At 44.8% G+C, this 19,228-nt stretch overlaps 1 protein-coding gene across 1 annotated transcript in view; it reads right to left on the reverse strand.

The window, feature by feature from the left end:
• Nucleotides 1-19,228, reverse strand: part of LOC137415108 (uncharacterized) — a 76,271-nt gene that overhangs the window by 36,918 nt on the left and 20,125 nt on the right. The window contains exons 4-12 of the mRNA XM_078766039.1: nt 16,600-16,701; nt 16,435-16,494; nt 6,230-6,331; nt 6,069-6,125; nt 5,010-5,062; nt 4,629-4,702; nt 2,077-2,163; nt 1,297-1,338; nt 620-668 (exon numbers count right to left, since the gene is read on the reverse strand). Of these exons, the coding sequence (XP_078622165.1) occupies nt 620-668; nt 1,297-1,338; nt 2,077-2,163; nt 4,629-4,702; nt 5,010-5,062; nt 6,069-6,125; nt 6,230-6,331; nt 16,435-16,494; nt 16,600-16,701 (626 nt within the window). The remainder of the gene's footprint in view (nt 1-619; nt 669-1,296; nt 1,339-2,076; nt 2,164-4,628; nt 4,703-5,009; nt 5,063-6,068; nt 6,126-6,229; nt 6,332-16,434; nt 16,495-16,599; nt 16,702-19,228) is intronic.

Genomic DNA, 19,228 nt, shown 5'->3' on the forward strand with positions numbered 1-19,228 from the left:
TAAGTGCCTAGGTATGTCAACTCATCTACAGTCTCTAGGGCTTCTCACTTTGGAGTAATGGGTGCAGGAGGTATGGTGTTGATGTTCATCACCTTGGTCTTGGTGGTATTGATATTAGGACCTGTCCTTCTGGCAAAGCTTGCTAGCCGGTCAGTGTTTCCTTACAAATGTGTGTTCTTTGATGACAAAACAGCTAAATCGTCAGCAAAGTCCAGATCTTCAAGTTAGGTGGAAAGGGTCCAATGGATGCCTCCAGGTCTATCTGATATGGTGTTCCTCATGATCAATTGAAAGTAATCAGAAAGAGGTTAGGTGATGTAATACAACCTTGGCAAAGTCCACATTCTACTGGGAAGCACTTTCATAAGGAGTTGTTTATGACGAAACAACATTCAAAGTGTTCATAGAATTTGCTTATCAGAATGATCATCTTCTGTGGAATTCCATAAGATCTCAGCATCTTCCACAGGCTTGCTCTATGAACATGATCAAATTCCTTCTTGAAGTCATGAAGTTGATATAAAGAGGTGTATTTCATTCCAAGCATTCATATTATCATTTTATTATTATATTATATTACACTCAAACATCATTACGTTTCAGTGATATCCATACTTACTAATGTTTGGGTGATTTAGCGCCTTCATTATCGAAGCTTCATGCCAGAGCTGCAAAAAAAGTTAAAATAAAACAAAGGAAGAAGAAAAGAGAAAAAAAATTATTCAATAAGGTGGATTAAGGTTAAGTCACCCCATCATAATAACCACAAGATTGTAACTCAAACAGAGAGACGCACAGCCTCAGCAGGCAAGAGACAAAGATGTTTCACAGATAAAGGTTCTACCAGGACAGTTCAGGGGCAAGTTCAACTGTGTTGTTAGTTTAACAGTTAAAAACACCACGATATCCATGTAAATTTAAAACAGCTGTTCACCGCCATCTCTTATCTTCCCCCATCCAAAACCTTGATCTTTTCTACCCCCGCTAATTCACCCCAGATACACTTTTTTTTTTGAAATTCCAACTTCTTTCCTGGAAGTCCTTGCAGTGTTCATATGTTTTATACCTCTCCCACCTCCCCCCAAGCCCTCCCCTCCCACATTTCTCCCGATGTCCCTGCTCTCAAATGTTGTGTTTGAGTCCTTCCCCCTCTCTCCCCAGCTTGTCTGCCGCTCCCCTTATTTTTTGTGTTTTGTGTGTCGGTTTGACTTTTTGTGTGATTAATGTTAGCTCTTTCACGAGCCTCGATCTTGTATACAAAAAAAAACAAAAACAAAAAAAACCAAACAAACTTACTCGTAATGAAGCCTCAAAAGATTTTGCCTTCTTCAAAGCAACCTGAAAGAGGCGACAAGAGATCTTATTTTAGCATCTCAGTTGCAATGTGGGAAAATGAGTAGAACATGTGATATTGTTGTGTCATGATATACAATTATTATATCTGTTTATACTGAAGTCAACGTCGGAAATAAATGACAGAAAGGAACAACTTCATATAGACGGGGGATAAAAAGGGGAATAGGTAAACAATTACATGAACACACCACAGGTGAATGTCGTCGAGTGGTAGGAATTGGTAGAAGGACAAAAGATTGAGGTACAAGGAATGAGGGAGCAGAAGGGAGTTGGGGGCAGTGAGGAGCATCAAAGTGTTAATTGGGGGAAAAAAGAAAAGAAAAGCAATGGTAGGAATGAAGAAACCCCCTCGACTTTGCATCAAGTGGTTTTCCCAATTATTTTGGTGAGATTTATGACACACATCCATCACATGTCACAGATTACACATTATAAACACATCTATGATGTAATCTTCGACAGGTGATGTGGGGCCTGCAAGTCAAAATGAAAAGCATCGTTCATCTCATCAGAAATAGAGAAGATGCATTCAGATGCAGGAGAATTTCACGATCCCTTTGCTCTCATCGTTCTTCCATGTGTCTCTCTGCCATGTCCCTCTACCCTGCTATCTGTATTTTCCACAGTGTTCTGTTCTGTGTTCTATCTCACTCTCCCACAAGCTGTTCCATCTCCCAGAAAGTGAAATGAAGACACAGGAAGTTTATCACAAGCATGTACCTCTTCTGAAGAGTTGACATTCTTTACTTTGTAAACGAATCCACCACTCCCTTCTCCAATTTTGGAGATAACCTCCCACTCCGTGAACTGAAAACAAAGGCAAAAATAGAGCGTCACAACAGTGCTTCTGAAATAAAATAGAAACAAAAAAGAGCAATCAGAGATTGAAGACCCTTGCCAGTACATGTTTTAGTGATTTTTAAGGCTTCTGTGCTAAAACAAAAATGGCGGCCGAACCACATGACCGATTATCATTTTATGTTTTTTCTCCACCAATTTATCCCGAGATGATGCTCAAGAAATTTCATCTTGATTGGATGACGTTTTGTACTTGTCGAATTGTGACGTCATGATGGAGACACCTATGACATCATCATTAACATATGTTATTAGTATTACCCATGGAGAGTTCTTTGCAAGGAGCCATGTCTCAATATTTTATATGCAGCGCTTTTTGGAGATATAGAGGTGAAAAGTTTTTCGGTTCTTCCAAGATGGTGCCCATACCACGTGACATAGGACGTCATCATACTCATTACAAATTCTACAGGAGGAGAAGCACCTATGGTGAAACTTTCCTGTCAATTGGACCAACGGATGCAGAGAAAATCATATTTATTCTGTGCAGACAAACAGACAGACAAACACACAGACAAACAGACAGACAGAAAAACAGACCAGACAGTCAAACAAATAAACGGATTCAAATGCAATTCCCTCTCCTCTGGCGAGGGTCATAAATAAAGACATGTTTAAATGATTATTTCACATCAACTCGATAATAATTATCATCATATTCACATTCATGTACCATTGTACCATACTCTAGGCAGAGCAGATATTTGGCCACAATGCTGGTCAGGTCACCACTCCAGCTCAGTGTACGGAAGTTGGGGCAGGAATTTGAAATGTGTTCAGGTTGCCAGCGATAGTTTGCCTCCTCTTTGCGAAGGACATCGTGGGATATTTAATGTCCACCAATTAATTCCGGCATACGGATGACCAGTTTAACGTCCATCCGAAGGACGGCACATGCATTGATGAATCACCCTGCCTATGAAACACCGGAATGACAGTTTATAGCTGGGTTGGGATTCAAACCCAAGCTAGGCAGCTCACATCAACGACTAAGATATCTCATGGGAACTAAAAAGGAGGAAATAATTGGTATAATAAATAAATAGAGTAATACCACCCATTATGTCATCACGTAATTATACCACTACCCGACTTACGTCGCCTCAACTCACACGTACATCATTTTATAAGACGTAACTTATATTCTCCAACGTTTTCAGAACTTACAAGACTGACAGAAACACCATAATACATCACAAAGTACAAAATTGGGAAATCGCAAAATCTTCGATAGAACTACTGTACGTTTGTGTACTTCAATATAATTGCCATGAATCAAAAAGAGAGGAATATCACCGGTAAGAAGTGAAATACGATACGTGAAATTGCGACGTTAGGAACACATCCCACGCAAATCCTATTAATGGTAATGAGAACTACAACGACATTCTTCGACGTCATGACATCGACCGATATGCCTCCGCCCATATTATTACATCATTATACATACTTGTAACAAGTTTGATTTAAATCCATTCAGATGATCTCAAGAATCACATTTTACCTGACATGACCTCTGACCTCACTAAAATCACCAAATCACCTCAATTCTCACATTTGATGCCAAAATAGAAGAAGTTCAACTTTGCATCATAACATATACTTATACCAAGTTTGGGCAAAATCCCATTGCCGGTTCACAAGTTAGAACAGCAACAGATGTTTTTTCCGAAACAGGACATCTGACCTCGTCACCCCAAAATTTAATCAGTTCATGTTTACATCATTATAATACCTGCACCAAGTTTGGTTTAAATCCCATCAGCTGTTCTCAAGTTATCACATTTTTACCTGACATGACCTCTGAACTTTAATTTGTTGATGCCACAATCCAATCAGTTCATGTTTGTATCATAAACACGAATACCAAGTTTGTTCAAAATCCCATTACTCGTTCACGAGTTGGCGCAGCAACATAATTTTTACTTAACATAACCTGTGACCTTTGACCTCTTGACCGGAAAATCTAATCAGTTAACCTTTACATCATTATACATACCTAAGCCAAGTTTGAATGAGATCGTTCAGTCATTCTCAAGTTGTAGACCTATCACAGACTTTGACCCTTTGATCTCTTGACGCCAAAATCAAATAATTTAATCTTAGCATCATAATACATACTTGTATCAACTTTGGGCAGAATCATATCACTGGTTCACAAGTTATTGAGGTAACAGGATTTTTACCAAACATGACCTCTGATCTTTCACCTCGTGACCCCAAAATCTAATCAGCTAATCATTACCTCATTATACATACCTGCACCAATTTTGACTAAGATCCATTCAGCAGTTCTCAAGTTAGCGCGGGAATGAAAACCTATCATGGACGGACGGATGGACAACCTTAAAACATAATGCCTCCGGCGACTTCGGCAACGGAGGCACAAAAAGGAAATTGAATGTCTTGCTTACCACCACCTGCTGCACCTCGTACTCTCCAATATCAGCACTGCTAAAACTACCATCACAGGAAGTACTCTCATCATCTTCACCATGACAGAGAGAAGATCGTGGAAAGAAGAGGCAAAATGAACATAAAACAGATATTGTGACAGAAAAAGATCAATGGACAGAATATCACTAAGTTCAGATATGGGGGAGATTAGGGAGGGGTGAGTTTGGATTTTAGAAAGTGTTGGACTATTTATGGAAAACGAACATTTATTGCAAAATGAGTTTCTTGTGATTTTTGAGTCAGAGATCCGTTTGAAAACGTTGGAGGAGGGGTGGAATGCAGGTGAATTCAGGGAATGTAGGAAGGAAGAATTGTAAGAGATATCAGATATCACTCACCAGTTGACAGCTCTTCATCAACAGATGCATTTGTTTCTTGAGGCTCAGCATTCCTGCAGAAAATAAAGATTGTGTAAAGCCATCGTAAAATAAATGTCACAAATAAGAAACAATGTCAGAATAAAAATGCAGTAAGGCAGGTGAAAATCAGACTGCATTGGTTCTTTGTGTTTTCTACATTCAGACAGCAAACAACACCACTACACTGTGCTACCCTGCCAAGTATTTTCATACCTGATATCTCTGCTCACCTTCACTCTTTCATTCCTCTTTTTTCCTGCCTCTGGAACAAACTCCCTCACTCTCTTCAATCCCACTCCTCCCTCCATGTCTTTAAAACAGCTGTTCACCACCAGTGTCCATTTGTTTCATACCTCTCCCATCCCCTCCCCTTCCCCTGCCCTCTCCCTCCCACAGATCTCGCGATGTCCCTGTTCTCCACTGTTGTACTTGTGTGCTTCTCTCTCTCACCCCATCTTGTCTCCTGCTCCCTTTATTATATTTTTATGTGTCCGTTTATGTTTCTTTGTGATTAATGTTAGCTCTTACACGAGCCTCGATCTTGTATGCAAAAAAATAATAATAATAATAATAATAATTCACATCCCTCTCTTCAGATCAGGTACCACCTGACGCTTGTCATTTGCCCTTCTCGATAGACATTCGTATCACCTTTAACTTTCTCTTCTTCGTCAAATACCTATCCCTTATTTTGGAGTCTGGCTGTGGGAATAGTTGGAGCAGTGGGAACAGGTGTGGTTCAAGATTTTCACGAATCGGTTGACCAATCGTTTTGTTGACTGGCAGGAATTTGTCTTTTGTTCAGGGTACCTGCAACAATTTGTCAAATCTTCACAAGAGACACGCCAACTCAGTTTCAACAAGTCAGTAGAATCCATCAGCCCTGAAACCTCCGAACAATGGTACAGAAAATATTTAAAGAGCAAAATGTAATGGAGATACGACAGGGAGAGCTTGAATTTCCTTAAAGGAGTACCATTTCCATTGCGAGCACGTTTCATGTCAAGACATTCCAAAAGGATATTTTCTCATACTTACACGTCATGTGCAATGTCACCACAACACTTTTTCTTCTTACGTGTGGTAAACTTTCGCCTAGGTGGAAAAGGTTGAAATGTTAGCTTCTTATGCATTTGTTATGGTTGATAGAGTCAAAAACAAGTTTAAAAAGTCAAGAGGAGGAAAACAAAATTATTTACTTCAGACGTTTCCAGAGATTGGGGTTCTTCGTTGTAATTGACGGCAAAGGATGGTTCACACCGTCATTATCTGAACAAGTAGACTTGTTCATATTTTGTTCCCTGAAAAAGAACAGAACCCTTGAATCAAAAAATGAGTGCAAATGTGCTAAACCGGATATTATATATATATATATATATATATATATACATACATTCTTCATTTCAACAACTGACACAGACACAACAATGACCCTGCACTAACTAAACATCACGTAAAATAAAATATTGTTGAATTTCTGTTGTTGAAACTGTTGTTGTCGAAAATTGAAATAACTGTTGAAATAACTGTTGTTATTGTTTGTTGTTATAATGTTGAAATAACTGTTGTTGTTGAAAATCTGTCACACAGATTTGGAGGATGGAGCCAATATTGTTGAATTTCCTGTTGCGGGCAACGTATGATGTGCTTCCATCACCAGTAAACTTGAGATTGTGGGGGTTGTTGCACGAGGAGAGATGTTATTTGTGTGGAGGTGTGGGAACGGTGCAGCATGCACCGAGTGCATGCTCAGTAGCATTGGCACCAGGAAGATACAGGTGGCGACATGATCAGGTGCTGGCGGTGGTGGTGCAGATGGTGCAACAAGAGGTGCTGAGATCGAGAGAGAGAGAGAAGAGTGGAGAAGGAGACTGATGGGGGAGAGGTGTGGTTTGTCAAAGAGGGCCAAGTGGTAAGAGGTGGAAAGAGGAGGAGGTGGAAAGCAAGAGGGCTGTCAGATGCTTGTGATTGGCAGGTGGTGGCAGACCTAAAGCCACAATTGGTATTCCCAGAGGAGATCTGTGTGAAAAGGTTGCGGCCTGACATTGTCATTTGGTCAAGTGCAACAAGACAGGTCATCTTAGGGGAGTTGTCGGCACCTTGGGAAGAGAACATGGAGGAGGTGCACAAGAGGAAGAGAGGAAAGTACAGTGAGCTGGATGGAGGCAGAGTGCCGGGAGAAGGGTTGGTGAGTTTTGTGTCAGCCATTTGAGGTGGGGTGTAGAGGGTATATTGGCAATTCCTTTTCTGCATTTCTTGCTAGGCTGGGAGTGTGTGGGACAGAAAGAAAGAGGATGTGTGACAAGGTGGTCCAGGTTGCCTTGAAAGGCTCATTTTGGATATGGAGGAAGTTTATGGAGGCATGTCGAACGGTGTAGGTTGGTTGTTTTTTTTTTTGTTGCCATTATTATTTCTTATTTTGTGTATATGAGTGAGTGGGTGAGGGTGTGTGTTTTTGCATGAATTAATTTTTGCATGAGTGTGTGTTTTTGTGTGTTGAGTGGTGTATGATGCAAGGGTAGGTGGTTGGTTAGTTGGTGTTATGTGTGTATGTGTGGGGCTTGAGATCCCCCTCCCCTTTTGTGCTTTATTGCTGTTCTACCAATTACCAACTATAACCAAATATATGCTCTGTCTTGATTGATTGCTGTATCCTTTTAATCTTTTTTCCTTTTATGTCCTTTTTGAGCTTGTTATATCCTTACTCTGTGAAAGACCAATTGTTTTCCCTTCCATAGCCTTTGGTGCAAGATGTTGTTTTTCTAGCCTCCCACAAAACTTTGTCAACGACTATCCACTCCCTTTGTAGTTTCCCAACCAAGCTTCTATGAGCAACATGTTGCCTCTTATCAAGGCTTACCCATGAGTGGCCTTGGATGAACACACCGTCTCTTTGTCTTGTGAGCTAAGGCCACCCCCAATATTCCCTTTATAAAATGAAGCTTGATCGAATTATTTTAGAGCATTCAGCTGGGAAGTTGGTCTCTGTGAGCTTCTTCTTCTTCAGCATCTGCTTTCCACAAGCTTGTGTATAACGAATCCAATAAATATATCAGTTGTTCCTTCTCTCAGTCATGAGTCCTCTCAGTCTCGAGTCCAAAGTCAACGAGTCCCGTCATATGTGTGTGTATGTGTGTGTATGGGTGTGTACGAATGATCTGGTGTGTTTTGTTGGTGAGTGGTGAAGGGTATAAAGGTGGGCGTTTGAGTGTTCCACCATGTTTTTTTGGGTGCTGTGGATTCTGGATGTGGAGGTGTTGTTGTTGTTCGCACTGGCTGGGGGTGGGGGTATGTACGCATCCAGGTGCAGTTGCTGCATGTGGATGTGTATGTGCCCCTGCTGGCCCACCTTAGCTGACCGTATCGAGGTTGAAGGGCCGAAACGGGATGATGCTGAGGACCTCGACTGAGGACCCGGTCAGTGCGGCACATTTGTGACCAGGTGTTTTGAACTGATATATATATATATATATACATACATTCTCCATTTCAACAACTGACACTACAATGACCCTGCACGAACTAAACATCACGTAAAATAAAATATCTGGCAAAGGTGCATAAAAAAATAACAAAAAAACCCCATCATTCTGGTTGAGACGAGCAGGTGGACAAATGAATGTGCTCTCGATGTTTGTTCATCCATCAGCTGACACACCTCATTCCCTGATGATGCTCTCATACGTCCTCCGCAATCACGCACCACTCCATCCTCCCACCGGCAAGTGATCATAAGTAAACTAGAGAGTTCATAGAACACCTTACTCCCCGCAATCTTGAGAAAAACGACATGCTGCTGGTAATAAACTGTCTTTTCAATTCTTGCTTTGCCTTTCCTCGCATGATATATTTCGTACGAGCCGGGATTTTGTCCAAATCTCGATTTCCCCAAAGCTGAGAACATGAGCTCATCAAATTTGATTGGTCGAGATGGGGTCATATTTTGTCCAAGCACTGCTAAACTGGAGGTTTTTCGAAACCAGAGGTCAAAAAGGCAATTTGTATTCCACAGCGTTCAAATATTTAATTCATTTGAAATAAAAAGTTTTAAAGGTTCTAGAAACTATTTTTTTCGTTAGTTTACCGCCATTGATCGTTTTACACCACCTTATTTAACACGTTTAATTCGTTATTTGTGCCTGGTGTTTGTGTTTTTTAGGATGTCACTAAAACAAGAAGTTTCATGTTTGGAATGATTTTCAATTTCATTCTCCAGACAGACAGACTAAAACAATTACCTCACTCCTCTGTGCGCTCGGGACGACATTCCGTCCCAATTTCAGAGTCAAACTACTGCTAATGTGCCGTTTCATGTTCCGATTTGTGTTGTAGTGTTCAAAATCGAGTGTTCAAAATCGAGATTTGTGTTGTAGGAAGTGTTTGGCTTCACAATCACCCCCAGGACGAGCAGGCGAGTCGGCCCGGTGACGGTGACAGATTTTGACTTCGCTGACGACATTGCCCTTGTGTCCAACCACGTACAACAAGCGCAGGAACTGCTCCTGAATGTAGAGCGTGAGTGTAAGAAGGTGAGCCTCAGTCGGAATGTGAATAAGACCGAAGTGATGGCTTTCAACATCACAGACGAGGTCAAGATCTTGACACTCAATGGTTCCACTCTGTCAGTCAAGAACGACTTCAAGTACCTTGGGTCCTACATCAGCTCGACCGAGAAAGACATAATCTTCTATATGTATAAAAGAAAGTTTCTGTTTGTTTGTTTGTCTGCACGCGCTAATCTCCTGAACGGTGAAAGATAGGAGGAAACCTCTGAAACAAAAAATGTCGGGACGGGCCCCGGGAAGGTTTCGGCTAGGTGGTGAGGCCGGTCGAGGCCGCCTCGGCCAGCCTGGGCCCATTTCGCAATGAAAAGCTGAGCTGAATTATAGTAGTCAATCTTCTACGGCCACGAGTAAAAGCTGAATTATAGTAGTAAATTCATTCAAAAAAGAACTTAAAATGTCGAGACGGGCCCCGGGAAGGTTATAGGTTAGGTGGCGAGGCCGGTCGAGGCCGCTTCGGCCGGGCTGGGCCCATTTCGCAATTCAATGCTGAGCTGAATTATAGTAGTCAATCTTCTACGGCCACGAGTAAAAGCTGAATTATAGCAGTAAATTCATTCAAAAAGGACGAAAAATGTCGGGACGGGCCCCGGGAAGGATATAGGCTAGGTGGCGAGGCCGCCTCGGCTGGGCTGGGCCCATTTCGCAATTAAAAGCTGAGCTGAATTATAGTAGTCAATCTTCTACGGCCACGAGTAAAAGCTGAATTATAGTAGTATATTCATTCTAAAAGAACCCGGGCAAGGCCGGGTGCATTCGGCTAGTATGTAATAATGGTAGTTGGGCGGATATGTGAAAAACATGTTCACCTCTGGCAGGAAGCATAAAAATTGGTATATGAGGGTTTTAAGGTATGCTGAATTGAAATAGAGGTGGAGACATTTGACTTTTGACATTTTTGACATTTGACATTTGACAGCCATTCAACGTGGTACTAATTTTTGATGATGTCAGAGAATTGGTTGACAATGTTCTTGTTAGAGGTTTACATCTTATTTACATGTCCATTGTGTCATATATACAATAATAGATATGTCCGTCTATTATAGAACACACAATCATAACATAACACAACATGTACATTTGTTATGTACAAATAATGTAATTTTTTATTTATTAATTAACATTGTCCTTGACATATAACTTATAGAGGTGCACTTGTGGACTGTTTAACCATAGACTTTATTAGTCCCCTACCGGTGTACACCGGAGGGGACTATAGGCTTGCACGCCATCCGTCAGTCCGTCAGTCCGTCAGTCCGTCAGTTAGTCCGTCAGTCCGTCAGTCAGTCCGTCAGTCCGTCAGTCCGTCAGTCCGTCCGTCCGTCCGTCCGTCCGTCCGTCCATCCATCACGCAAAGAACAGTTTTCCGGACTTTTTTTCTAAACGCTTAATGCTAATGATTTCAAACTTGGCACGTCGTTTCCTCATGATAAGTTACAGATCAAGTTCGAACTTCACGACGTTTCGATCATTTTTGACAAAGGTATGGCACTTCAACTTTGGGAATTCTTATAATTCTGATGATCCTTAACTCAGTGCCATTTTAAGTTTTAATTTCCTTTAAAAACCATTTTCTCTGCAATAATAGGACCGATTGAGATCAAAATTTCACCATAGGAGGGACTCGGTCTGTAGAATATTTTAATGGTAATTATGACGTCACAGGTCACGTGGTTCGGGCGCCATATTGTTTTTCGTGAAAACACGAAAACCCCTTTTTCTCTGCAACGGCTGAACAGATCGAGGCCAAACTTTGCAGGCAGAATCGCATACCCATGACGAACAACAAAGTCAGCGAGCATGACGTCATGCATCACATGGTTTCAGAGTTATGACGTTTTTAAGCATGAACCTTTAAAACCGAGCCCCACCCTCATTTTTGATCCAATCGAGGGGAAACTTCACAGATCTGTTCCGCATGTCAGTCTACTAAAATGTCCTTTCGGAATTTGTGATAGCTCACGTGGTTTGGCAGATATCGTTAATTAAACGAAAATATTTAAAAAATGGATATCTCTTGAATCGCTTTATTGATCGACGTGAAACTTCAGACTATAGTATAAGTCATGAAGAGTAACAAGTGTGCAAAATTTCAAGATGATTGGATGTACGGTCTGGAAGCTAGAAGTTGTTATTGCGTGAAGAAGAAGAGGTGTCAAGTGTGCGGATTTAATTATTTATCACATGTACAGACTGAAAGCATCGTTGGACACGACCTGTCGCGGTCATTTTAACCTCAAATAAAATACTAATTTAAGATTTGTCAATAGCTGAGGTATATTAACAAACGAATAAAACAGATTTGGTCAAATTCTGACTTTTTTTAACTCGATCGCATTTGACAGAGTTGTGACAAGCTGAGGAAGAAGAAACCTCGCATTGGCTTCTCCAATGTGCCATAAAAAAATGGATATCTCTTGAATCGCTCGTACCTCAGACCGTGAGTTGGTAATAATTTATATAATTCACACAGTGCAATACGTGGGGACAATGACAGGGAGATCAGGAGAAGTGGTGGAAGTATTGGTCAGAAGAAGAGTGGACATATGTTGTGTGCAAGAGACGAGATGGAAGGGAAGTGGTGTGAGAATGGTGAAGGGTAGGCAGGGACAGAAATACAAGTTTGTGTGGCAAGGGTGCCCGGAGGGCGTGAATGGTGTTGGTGTCCTGTTTTCTGAGGAGTTTGTAGACAGTGTGGTGAGTGTGACTAGAGTGAGTGATAGGTTGATGATGGTGAAAATGATGATTGGAAAGCTCTTGGTGAACGTCATCTCGGGATATGCTCCGCAGGTTGGTCGAAGCGATGAAGAGAAGGACAAGTTCTGGTGTGCGATAGAGAAGCTGATGGAAAACGTGAAAGATGAGGAAGTTGTTGTGGTGGGAGGAGACCTGAATGGACATGTGGGAAGGAGTATGGATGGTTTTGAGGGAGTTCATGGGGGTTACGGATATGGTGTGAGAAATGGAGAAGGTGAAAGGATTTTGGAGTTTGCTGATGGAGCTGATTTGTTGATTTGTAATACTCAGTTCCAGAAAGAGGACAATAAGCTTGTTACATACACGTCGGGTGGGTCGACGACAACTGTTGACGACCTGATGGTGCGTCGGCGAGATAGGGGGCACCTCCGGGACACAAAGGTGATCCCGGGGGAGGAGGCTGTTTCACAGCACCACTTGGTTGTCTGCGACATAAGGGTGAAAGGTGCGAGGAGAGCTCGGCGGGTGAAGTACCAACCGAGAATGAAGGTGTGGAGGTTGAAAGAGGTGACAGTAAGGGAGGCATTAAAAGAGAGGCTGAGTAGGGTAGAGGATGATGTGGTTGAGCTTGAAAGTGGTTGGATGTCAATGAAAGCTAGTCTGTTGGGAGCCGTTGGTGAGGTATGTGGATGGACAAAAGGACCACCGAGGCACTCGGAAACATGGTGGTGGGATGTTGAGGTTGGAAAGAGGATTGACGAGAAGAGGAAGAAGTTCAAAGATTGGCAGAAGGCGAAGGGTACGGGAGCAGAAACAGCAGAGCATGAAAGTTATAAGGCAGCCAGGAAGGCTGCAAAGAAAGAGGTAGCAAAGGCGCAGGAGGCATGTAGGAAAATGTTCGGAGAACGCTTGGATTCGGAAGAGGGTCAGAAAGCAGTATTCAGGATTGCAAAGCAGATAGCGAAAGAGAGGTGTGATGTGATGGGGGTGAGTTGCTTGAAGGATGAAGTGGGACAAATCGTTGTCGACCCAGATGGAATTAAAGGAAGATGGAAAAGATATATGGAAATGCTGTTGAATACAGAGAATGAATGGGATGGCAACATAGAGAGTAACCCAGTTTTAGGACCGGCAGAGAAGATAACTGAGAAGGAAGTTGAGGAAGCGATAAAAGCAATGAAGAGTGGAAAAGCGGGAGGGCCGACGGGAGTTGTGGGAGATATGTTGAAGGCAGCAGGAAATTGGGGTGTGAAGAGAATGACAGAGATCTGTAATCTGGTGGTGAAAGAAGGCCGCATTCCAGTGGATTGGGAAATGAGTACCCTCGTCCCTCTATACAAGGGGAAAGGTGACCCTCTGGAGTGTGGCTCGTACCGAGCGATAAAGTTATTGGAGCATGGAATGAAGGTATTGGAAAGGGTGTTGGAGACGAGGATAAGGAAGAAAGTGAAGATCGACGAAATGCAGTTTGGATTTATGCCAGGAAGAGGAACGACAGATGCGCTTTTCATTGTGAGGCAGTTGCAGGAGAAGTACATGGATAAGAGGAAGAAGTTGTTTTTTGGGTTTGTTGATCTGGAGAAAGCATTCGATAGGGTTCCACGCAAAGTATTGACATGGGCATTGAGGAAGTTAGGAGTGGAGGAATGGTTGATCAGAGTAGTGATGGCAATGTACAAAAGAGCATGCACAGCTGTAAGGACGAAGGACGGGAACAGTGGTGAGTTTGAGGTGAAGGTGGGAGTGCATCAGGGGTCGGTACTAAGTCCACTACTATTTGTAGCTGTGATGGAGGTGCTGGCTCAGACCGTAAAGGAGGGTTTACCGTGGGAGTTGTTGTATGCAGATGATCTGGTGTTGATTGCGGAAAGTATGGATGGACTGAAGGAAAAGATGAACAAGTGGAAGGAATGTATGGAGACAAAATGTCTGAAGGTGAATATCGGAAAGACAAAGGTGATGGCAAGTGGTAAAGCATGTGGTGAGGTGGAAAGAACTGGGAAGTGGCCGTGTGCTGTGTGCAGGAAGGGTGTCGGAGTGAACTCCATTCAATGTACAATGTGTGCTGAGTGGGCTCATCAAAAATGTAGTGGTCTGAGAGGGTCATTAACCAGTGTGGCAGCTACATTCAAATGAAAGGTGTGCACAGAGGGAGCTGCAGATGGAGGAAATGTTGAGTTGGATCTTGGAGACGGCGTGAAGCTGGAAGGTGTGAAAACATTTTGCTACCTCGGAGACATGCTGAATGGAGAAGGTGGATCAGACTCGGCAACGGTTGCTCGAGTGAGATGTGCATGGAAGAAGTTTCGGGAACTGAGTGGCGTGCTGATGAGGAGGAGAGTGTCGCTGAAGCTGAAGGGAAAGGTGTATGCTGCATGTGTGAGAAGTGTTATGATTTATGGGAGCGAGACATGGGTAATGAACGTAGAGCAGCAACGAAGGCTGGAAAGGGTGGAAATGCGAATGGTTCGATGGATGTGCGGAGTATCGTTGAGAGAGAGGAAGACAAATGATGAATTGCGAAAGATGATGGGAATATTGCCTGTGATTGATGCTGTGAAGAGGAACAGGTTGAGATGGTTTGGTCATGTATTGAGGAAGGATGAAAGTGACTGGTTGAGAAGAGTGATGGAAGTTAATGTAGAAGGAAGTAGAGGACGGGGAAGACCGAGAAAGACTTGGCTAAAGATGGTGGAAGAAGAAATGCGGGCAAGGGGGTTAACAAGGAGAGATGCAGAAAATAGGGCAAAATGGAGAAGATTGTCATGGGGACCGCAAGGCTAACCCCCGCTCTAGCAGGGAACATGGCCTTAAAATGCATGTTGTTGTTGTACACAGTGCAATACGTGCAGGCCGCTCCACGGAGCGACCTTGCGGGCTTATCAACGAGGCGAGGCGTGACACACGTGTCTCAGCATACCTCAGATCAAGTTTGAAAACCAGCATCAACCGTGCATAAATTTGCATATTCGATCATTTTTGACAAAGTTATGGCACCTTGAACTTTGGTCGGGGACATGTATTGCAGCGCAATACTCAGAATGCTTGTTTTGTCTGGTTTTATGAAATTCAGCTGGTTGGCTTTATTTCTGGTGCATTTCTAAATATCGATAACTTGCATAACAAAGTAATTGGTATCTTAAAATTCCCCTGTCATACATTGTTGCCTTTGTTTGAGCAGCCATGTGGTATTTAGAAAATTAACAAGAAACTGACATTGTGGGTAAATGCAGGCGATCAAGGGCTCTGGATGTTTGTTACCAAATTTCATGCTTATACTATGTTGCATATTACATCTTTTTGTGAATTAAATAAGTCTTTCCATATCTGTCTGTTGTCAACTTTCTGAACAGAATACATACGTATATTACTGCCCATACATCTAACTTCCAAAAAGAGAAAAAAAGTATATGTCTTTTTGCAATTTTCGACTACCAGTAGCATAGCACATAACACTACATGTTCCCAGAGAAACACTGTCTAGATTACTTATTTGGGACTGTTATTCCATTTAGCATGGATTGGAAGAAATATACATGCAGGTGTATTTTGAAATTTATTAAATTGTGGCACATTTAAAGAAATCTAAATTTTTCTCATTTCACAGTGCAGTTGATGCCAGCAGTTATGGTGGAGAGTCCATGTAGAGTGAGATAACTAACACAATGTGATAAGTAATTCACCATATTATCGGTATTTATATACCCATTCCCCATTCCAGTAATGTATGCTGCTAAATGATCATTGAAGCCACAATAAGATGTCAGGCCAAGAACCAACTGTACCCTCCTACCGCGAATAGTGCGAAATTGGCAAAATGCAAAAACACCAGGTCCCCCAAAACCTCATTTTTGAGAACGTTACGTTGATCCTATCAAATGTCTCCACATCTATTTCAATTCAGCATACCTTAAAACACTTGTATACCAATTTTTATGCTTCCTGCCAGAGGTGAACATCTTTCTGATATTTTGTCACAAATCCACCCAACTATGGTGAATAATGGTAATAAATGTGTGAATATGACAGGGAGACCCTGAAATACGCCAGGGAGAGCTTGAATTTCCTTAAAAGAGTACCATTTCCATTGCGCGCACGTTTCATGTCAGGACATTCCAAAGGGATATTTTTCTCATACTTACACGTCATGTGCAATGTCAGCACAACACTTGCTCTTCTTATGATGTGTGGTAAACTTTTGCCTAGGTTGAAAAAGATTGAAATGTTAGCTTCTTGTACATTTGTTATGGTCGATATACTCAGAAACAAGTTAAAAAAGTCAAGAGGAGGAAAACAAAATTATTTACTTCAGACGTTTCCAAACATTGGGCTTCTTCGTTTTAATTGACGGCAAAGGATGGTTCACACCGTCCTCATTTGAACAAGTAGACTTGTTCATATTTTGTTCCCTGAAAAAGAACAGAACCCTTGAATCAAAAAATGAGTGCAAATGTGCTAAACCGGATATATACAGTATATATATATATATATGTATATATATATATATATATATATATATATATATATATATATATATATATATATATATATATATATATATATATATATATATATATATATATATATATATATATATATATACTGTATATAAATATATATATATATATATATATATATATATATATATATATATATATATATATATATATATATATATATAAAGCGCGGCGTTATGCGCGCTGCTTGTGAGCAAGGAGGAAGCGGACAAGCGGTAACATATAAACGCCTTTATTCAAGACTACACTGTAACACTGTACCGCTCCGGGCTGGGCGCCCGGTGTCTCTCATGAGGCCACGCCTACCCCTCGGACGTGGCCACCGCCCACTTGGTGCGTGGAATGATGTCACCACGCCAGTGGGCTTTTGTGTCCGCCACACGCGCCCCCCCAGAATTCCCGCGCACCTGGAGGGCCAGTTTGCGGGGCAGACGAATGACCCGGCCGAAGCGCCCCCTGGCGATCGGCGGCGTCCGGGGTGCAGGGATGCCAGGTGGGATGCCCCTGGCTGCTCCTGGGATGGGTGCAGGACCGGGGGGCGGCGTGGCGGCGGGGCTGGGCGGTGCCGGGGGTCCGCCCGCAGGAGGGCGGCCCCGACGTGGGGGTCGGGCCACTGGCGGTGGATGGTCCACATCGAGGTGGGCCGGCTTGAGGCGGTCTACCGAAACGCGGTCAGGAGTACCGCCGATGTCCAGGGTGAAGTGCTTCGCCCCGGTCTCCAGCACGCGGAAAGGCCCGTCGTACGGGGGCCGCAGTGGTGTCCGATGGGCATCGTGGCGGACGAAGACGTACTCCGCCGTGCGACGCTCCGGGGCGACGTGCGTCGGTGGGTGCCCGTGGCATGCCGTTGGCACCGGGGCGAACCTCTGGGCGGTCTCTTGCAGAGCGGAGCGCTGCTGTGCCGCGGACCATGGTGCCGTGGAGTCGGGGAGGAACTCGCCCGGCACCCGCAGCGGTTGCCCGAAGACCAACTCCGCCGCGGATGCGCGCAGGTCCTCCTTGGGCGCCGTCCGGAGGCCCAGCAGGACCCAGGGGAGCCTGTCGACCCAGCCGCCGTCGCGGAGGGTGGCCCGGAGCGCGGCCTTCAATGAGCGGTGAAATCGCTCACACAGGCCGTTAGCCTGGGGGTGGTAGGCCGTGGTTCGGTGCAGCCGGACCCCGAGCCCCTGCGCAACCGCCCCCCAGAGCTCCGAGGTGAACTGGGGGCCGCGGTCGGATGAGATGTCTGAGGGGGCGCCGAACCGGGCGACCCAGGTGGCGATGAAAGCCTGCGCGACATCGGCCGCCGTTGTCGACGCCAAGGGCACGGCCTCCGGCCACCGGGTGGTGCGGTCCACCATGGTGAGGACGTGGGTGAAACCCCGCGAGGGGGGCAGAGGTCCCACCAGGTCCACGTGGACGTGGTCAAACCGGCGTTCCGGCACCGTGAACGGGGCCAACGGGGCCTGGGTGTGCCGGTGCACCTTGGCGCGCTGGCACGCGAGGCATGTCCTGGCCCAGCCGCGGACGGCCTTCCGGAGGCCATGCCAGACGAACTTGTCGGCGATCAGCCTTTGGGAGGCCCTCGCGCCCGGGTGGGACAGGCCGTGGATGGCGTCAAACACCTGGCGCTGCCAGCCCGCGGGCACAATGGGGCGAGGACGCCCGAGGGAGACGACGCACAAGAGGGCCGCGCCCGCGCCGTCGAACGGCACCTCGGTGACGCGGAGGCCCGTGACGGCGGTCCGCAAGGCCTGGACGTCGGGGTCAGCGGCCTGGTCCGCTGCCATCCGGGCATAGTCGATGCCGAGGTGGACTGCGTGGGCGACGGCCCGGGAAAGGCAATCCGCCACCGGGTTGTCCTTCCCCGCGACGTGCTGGATGTCCGTCGTGTACTCGGACACGGCCGAGAGGTGACGCTGCTGCCGGGCCGACCACGGCTCGGTGACCTTGCCCATCGCGAAGATCAGCGGCTTGTGGTCGACGAAGGCAGTGAACGCCCGGCCCTCGAGCAGATGGCGGAAGTGCCTGACCGCCAAGTGAAGTCCGAGCAACTCGCGGTCGAAGGTACTGTAACGGCGTTCGGGCGGGCGAAGCTGCCGGCTAAAGAACGCCAGCGGTTGCCAAGCTCCACGCACCCATTGCTCGTGCACCGCGCCCACCGCGTAGTCCGAGGCATCGGTGGTGAGGGCGATCGGTGCATCGGGCGCCGGGTGCGCGAGCATGGTGGCGTTAGCCAAGGCGAGCTTCGCGCCTGTGAACGCCGTGTGCATCTGCTCGGTCCAGGTAACGTCGCCTTTGCCCGGCTTACCTCGGAGAGCTTCGTGCAGGGGGCGCAGGAGCTGGGCGATACGGGGCAGGAACCGATGGTAAAAGTTCACCATGCCCAGGAACTCCTGCAGCCCTCTGATCGTGCGGGGGCGCGGAAACCCCTTCACCG

The sequence above is a fragment of the Myxine glutinosa genome, chromosome 12, assembly GCF_964187855.1.
Source record: "Myxine glutinosa chromosome 12, kmMyxGlut1.1, whole genome shotgun sequence".
Classification (NCBI taxonomy): Eukaryota; Metazoa; Chordata; class Myxini; order Myxiniformes; family Myxinidae; genus Myxine; species Myxine glutinosa.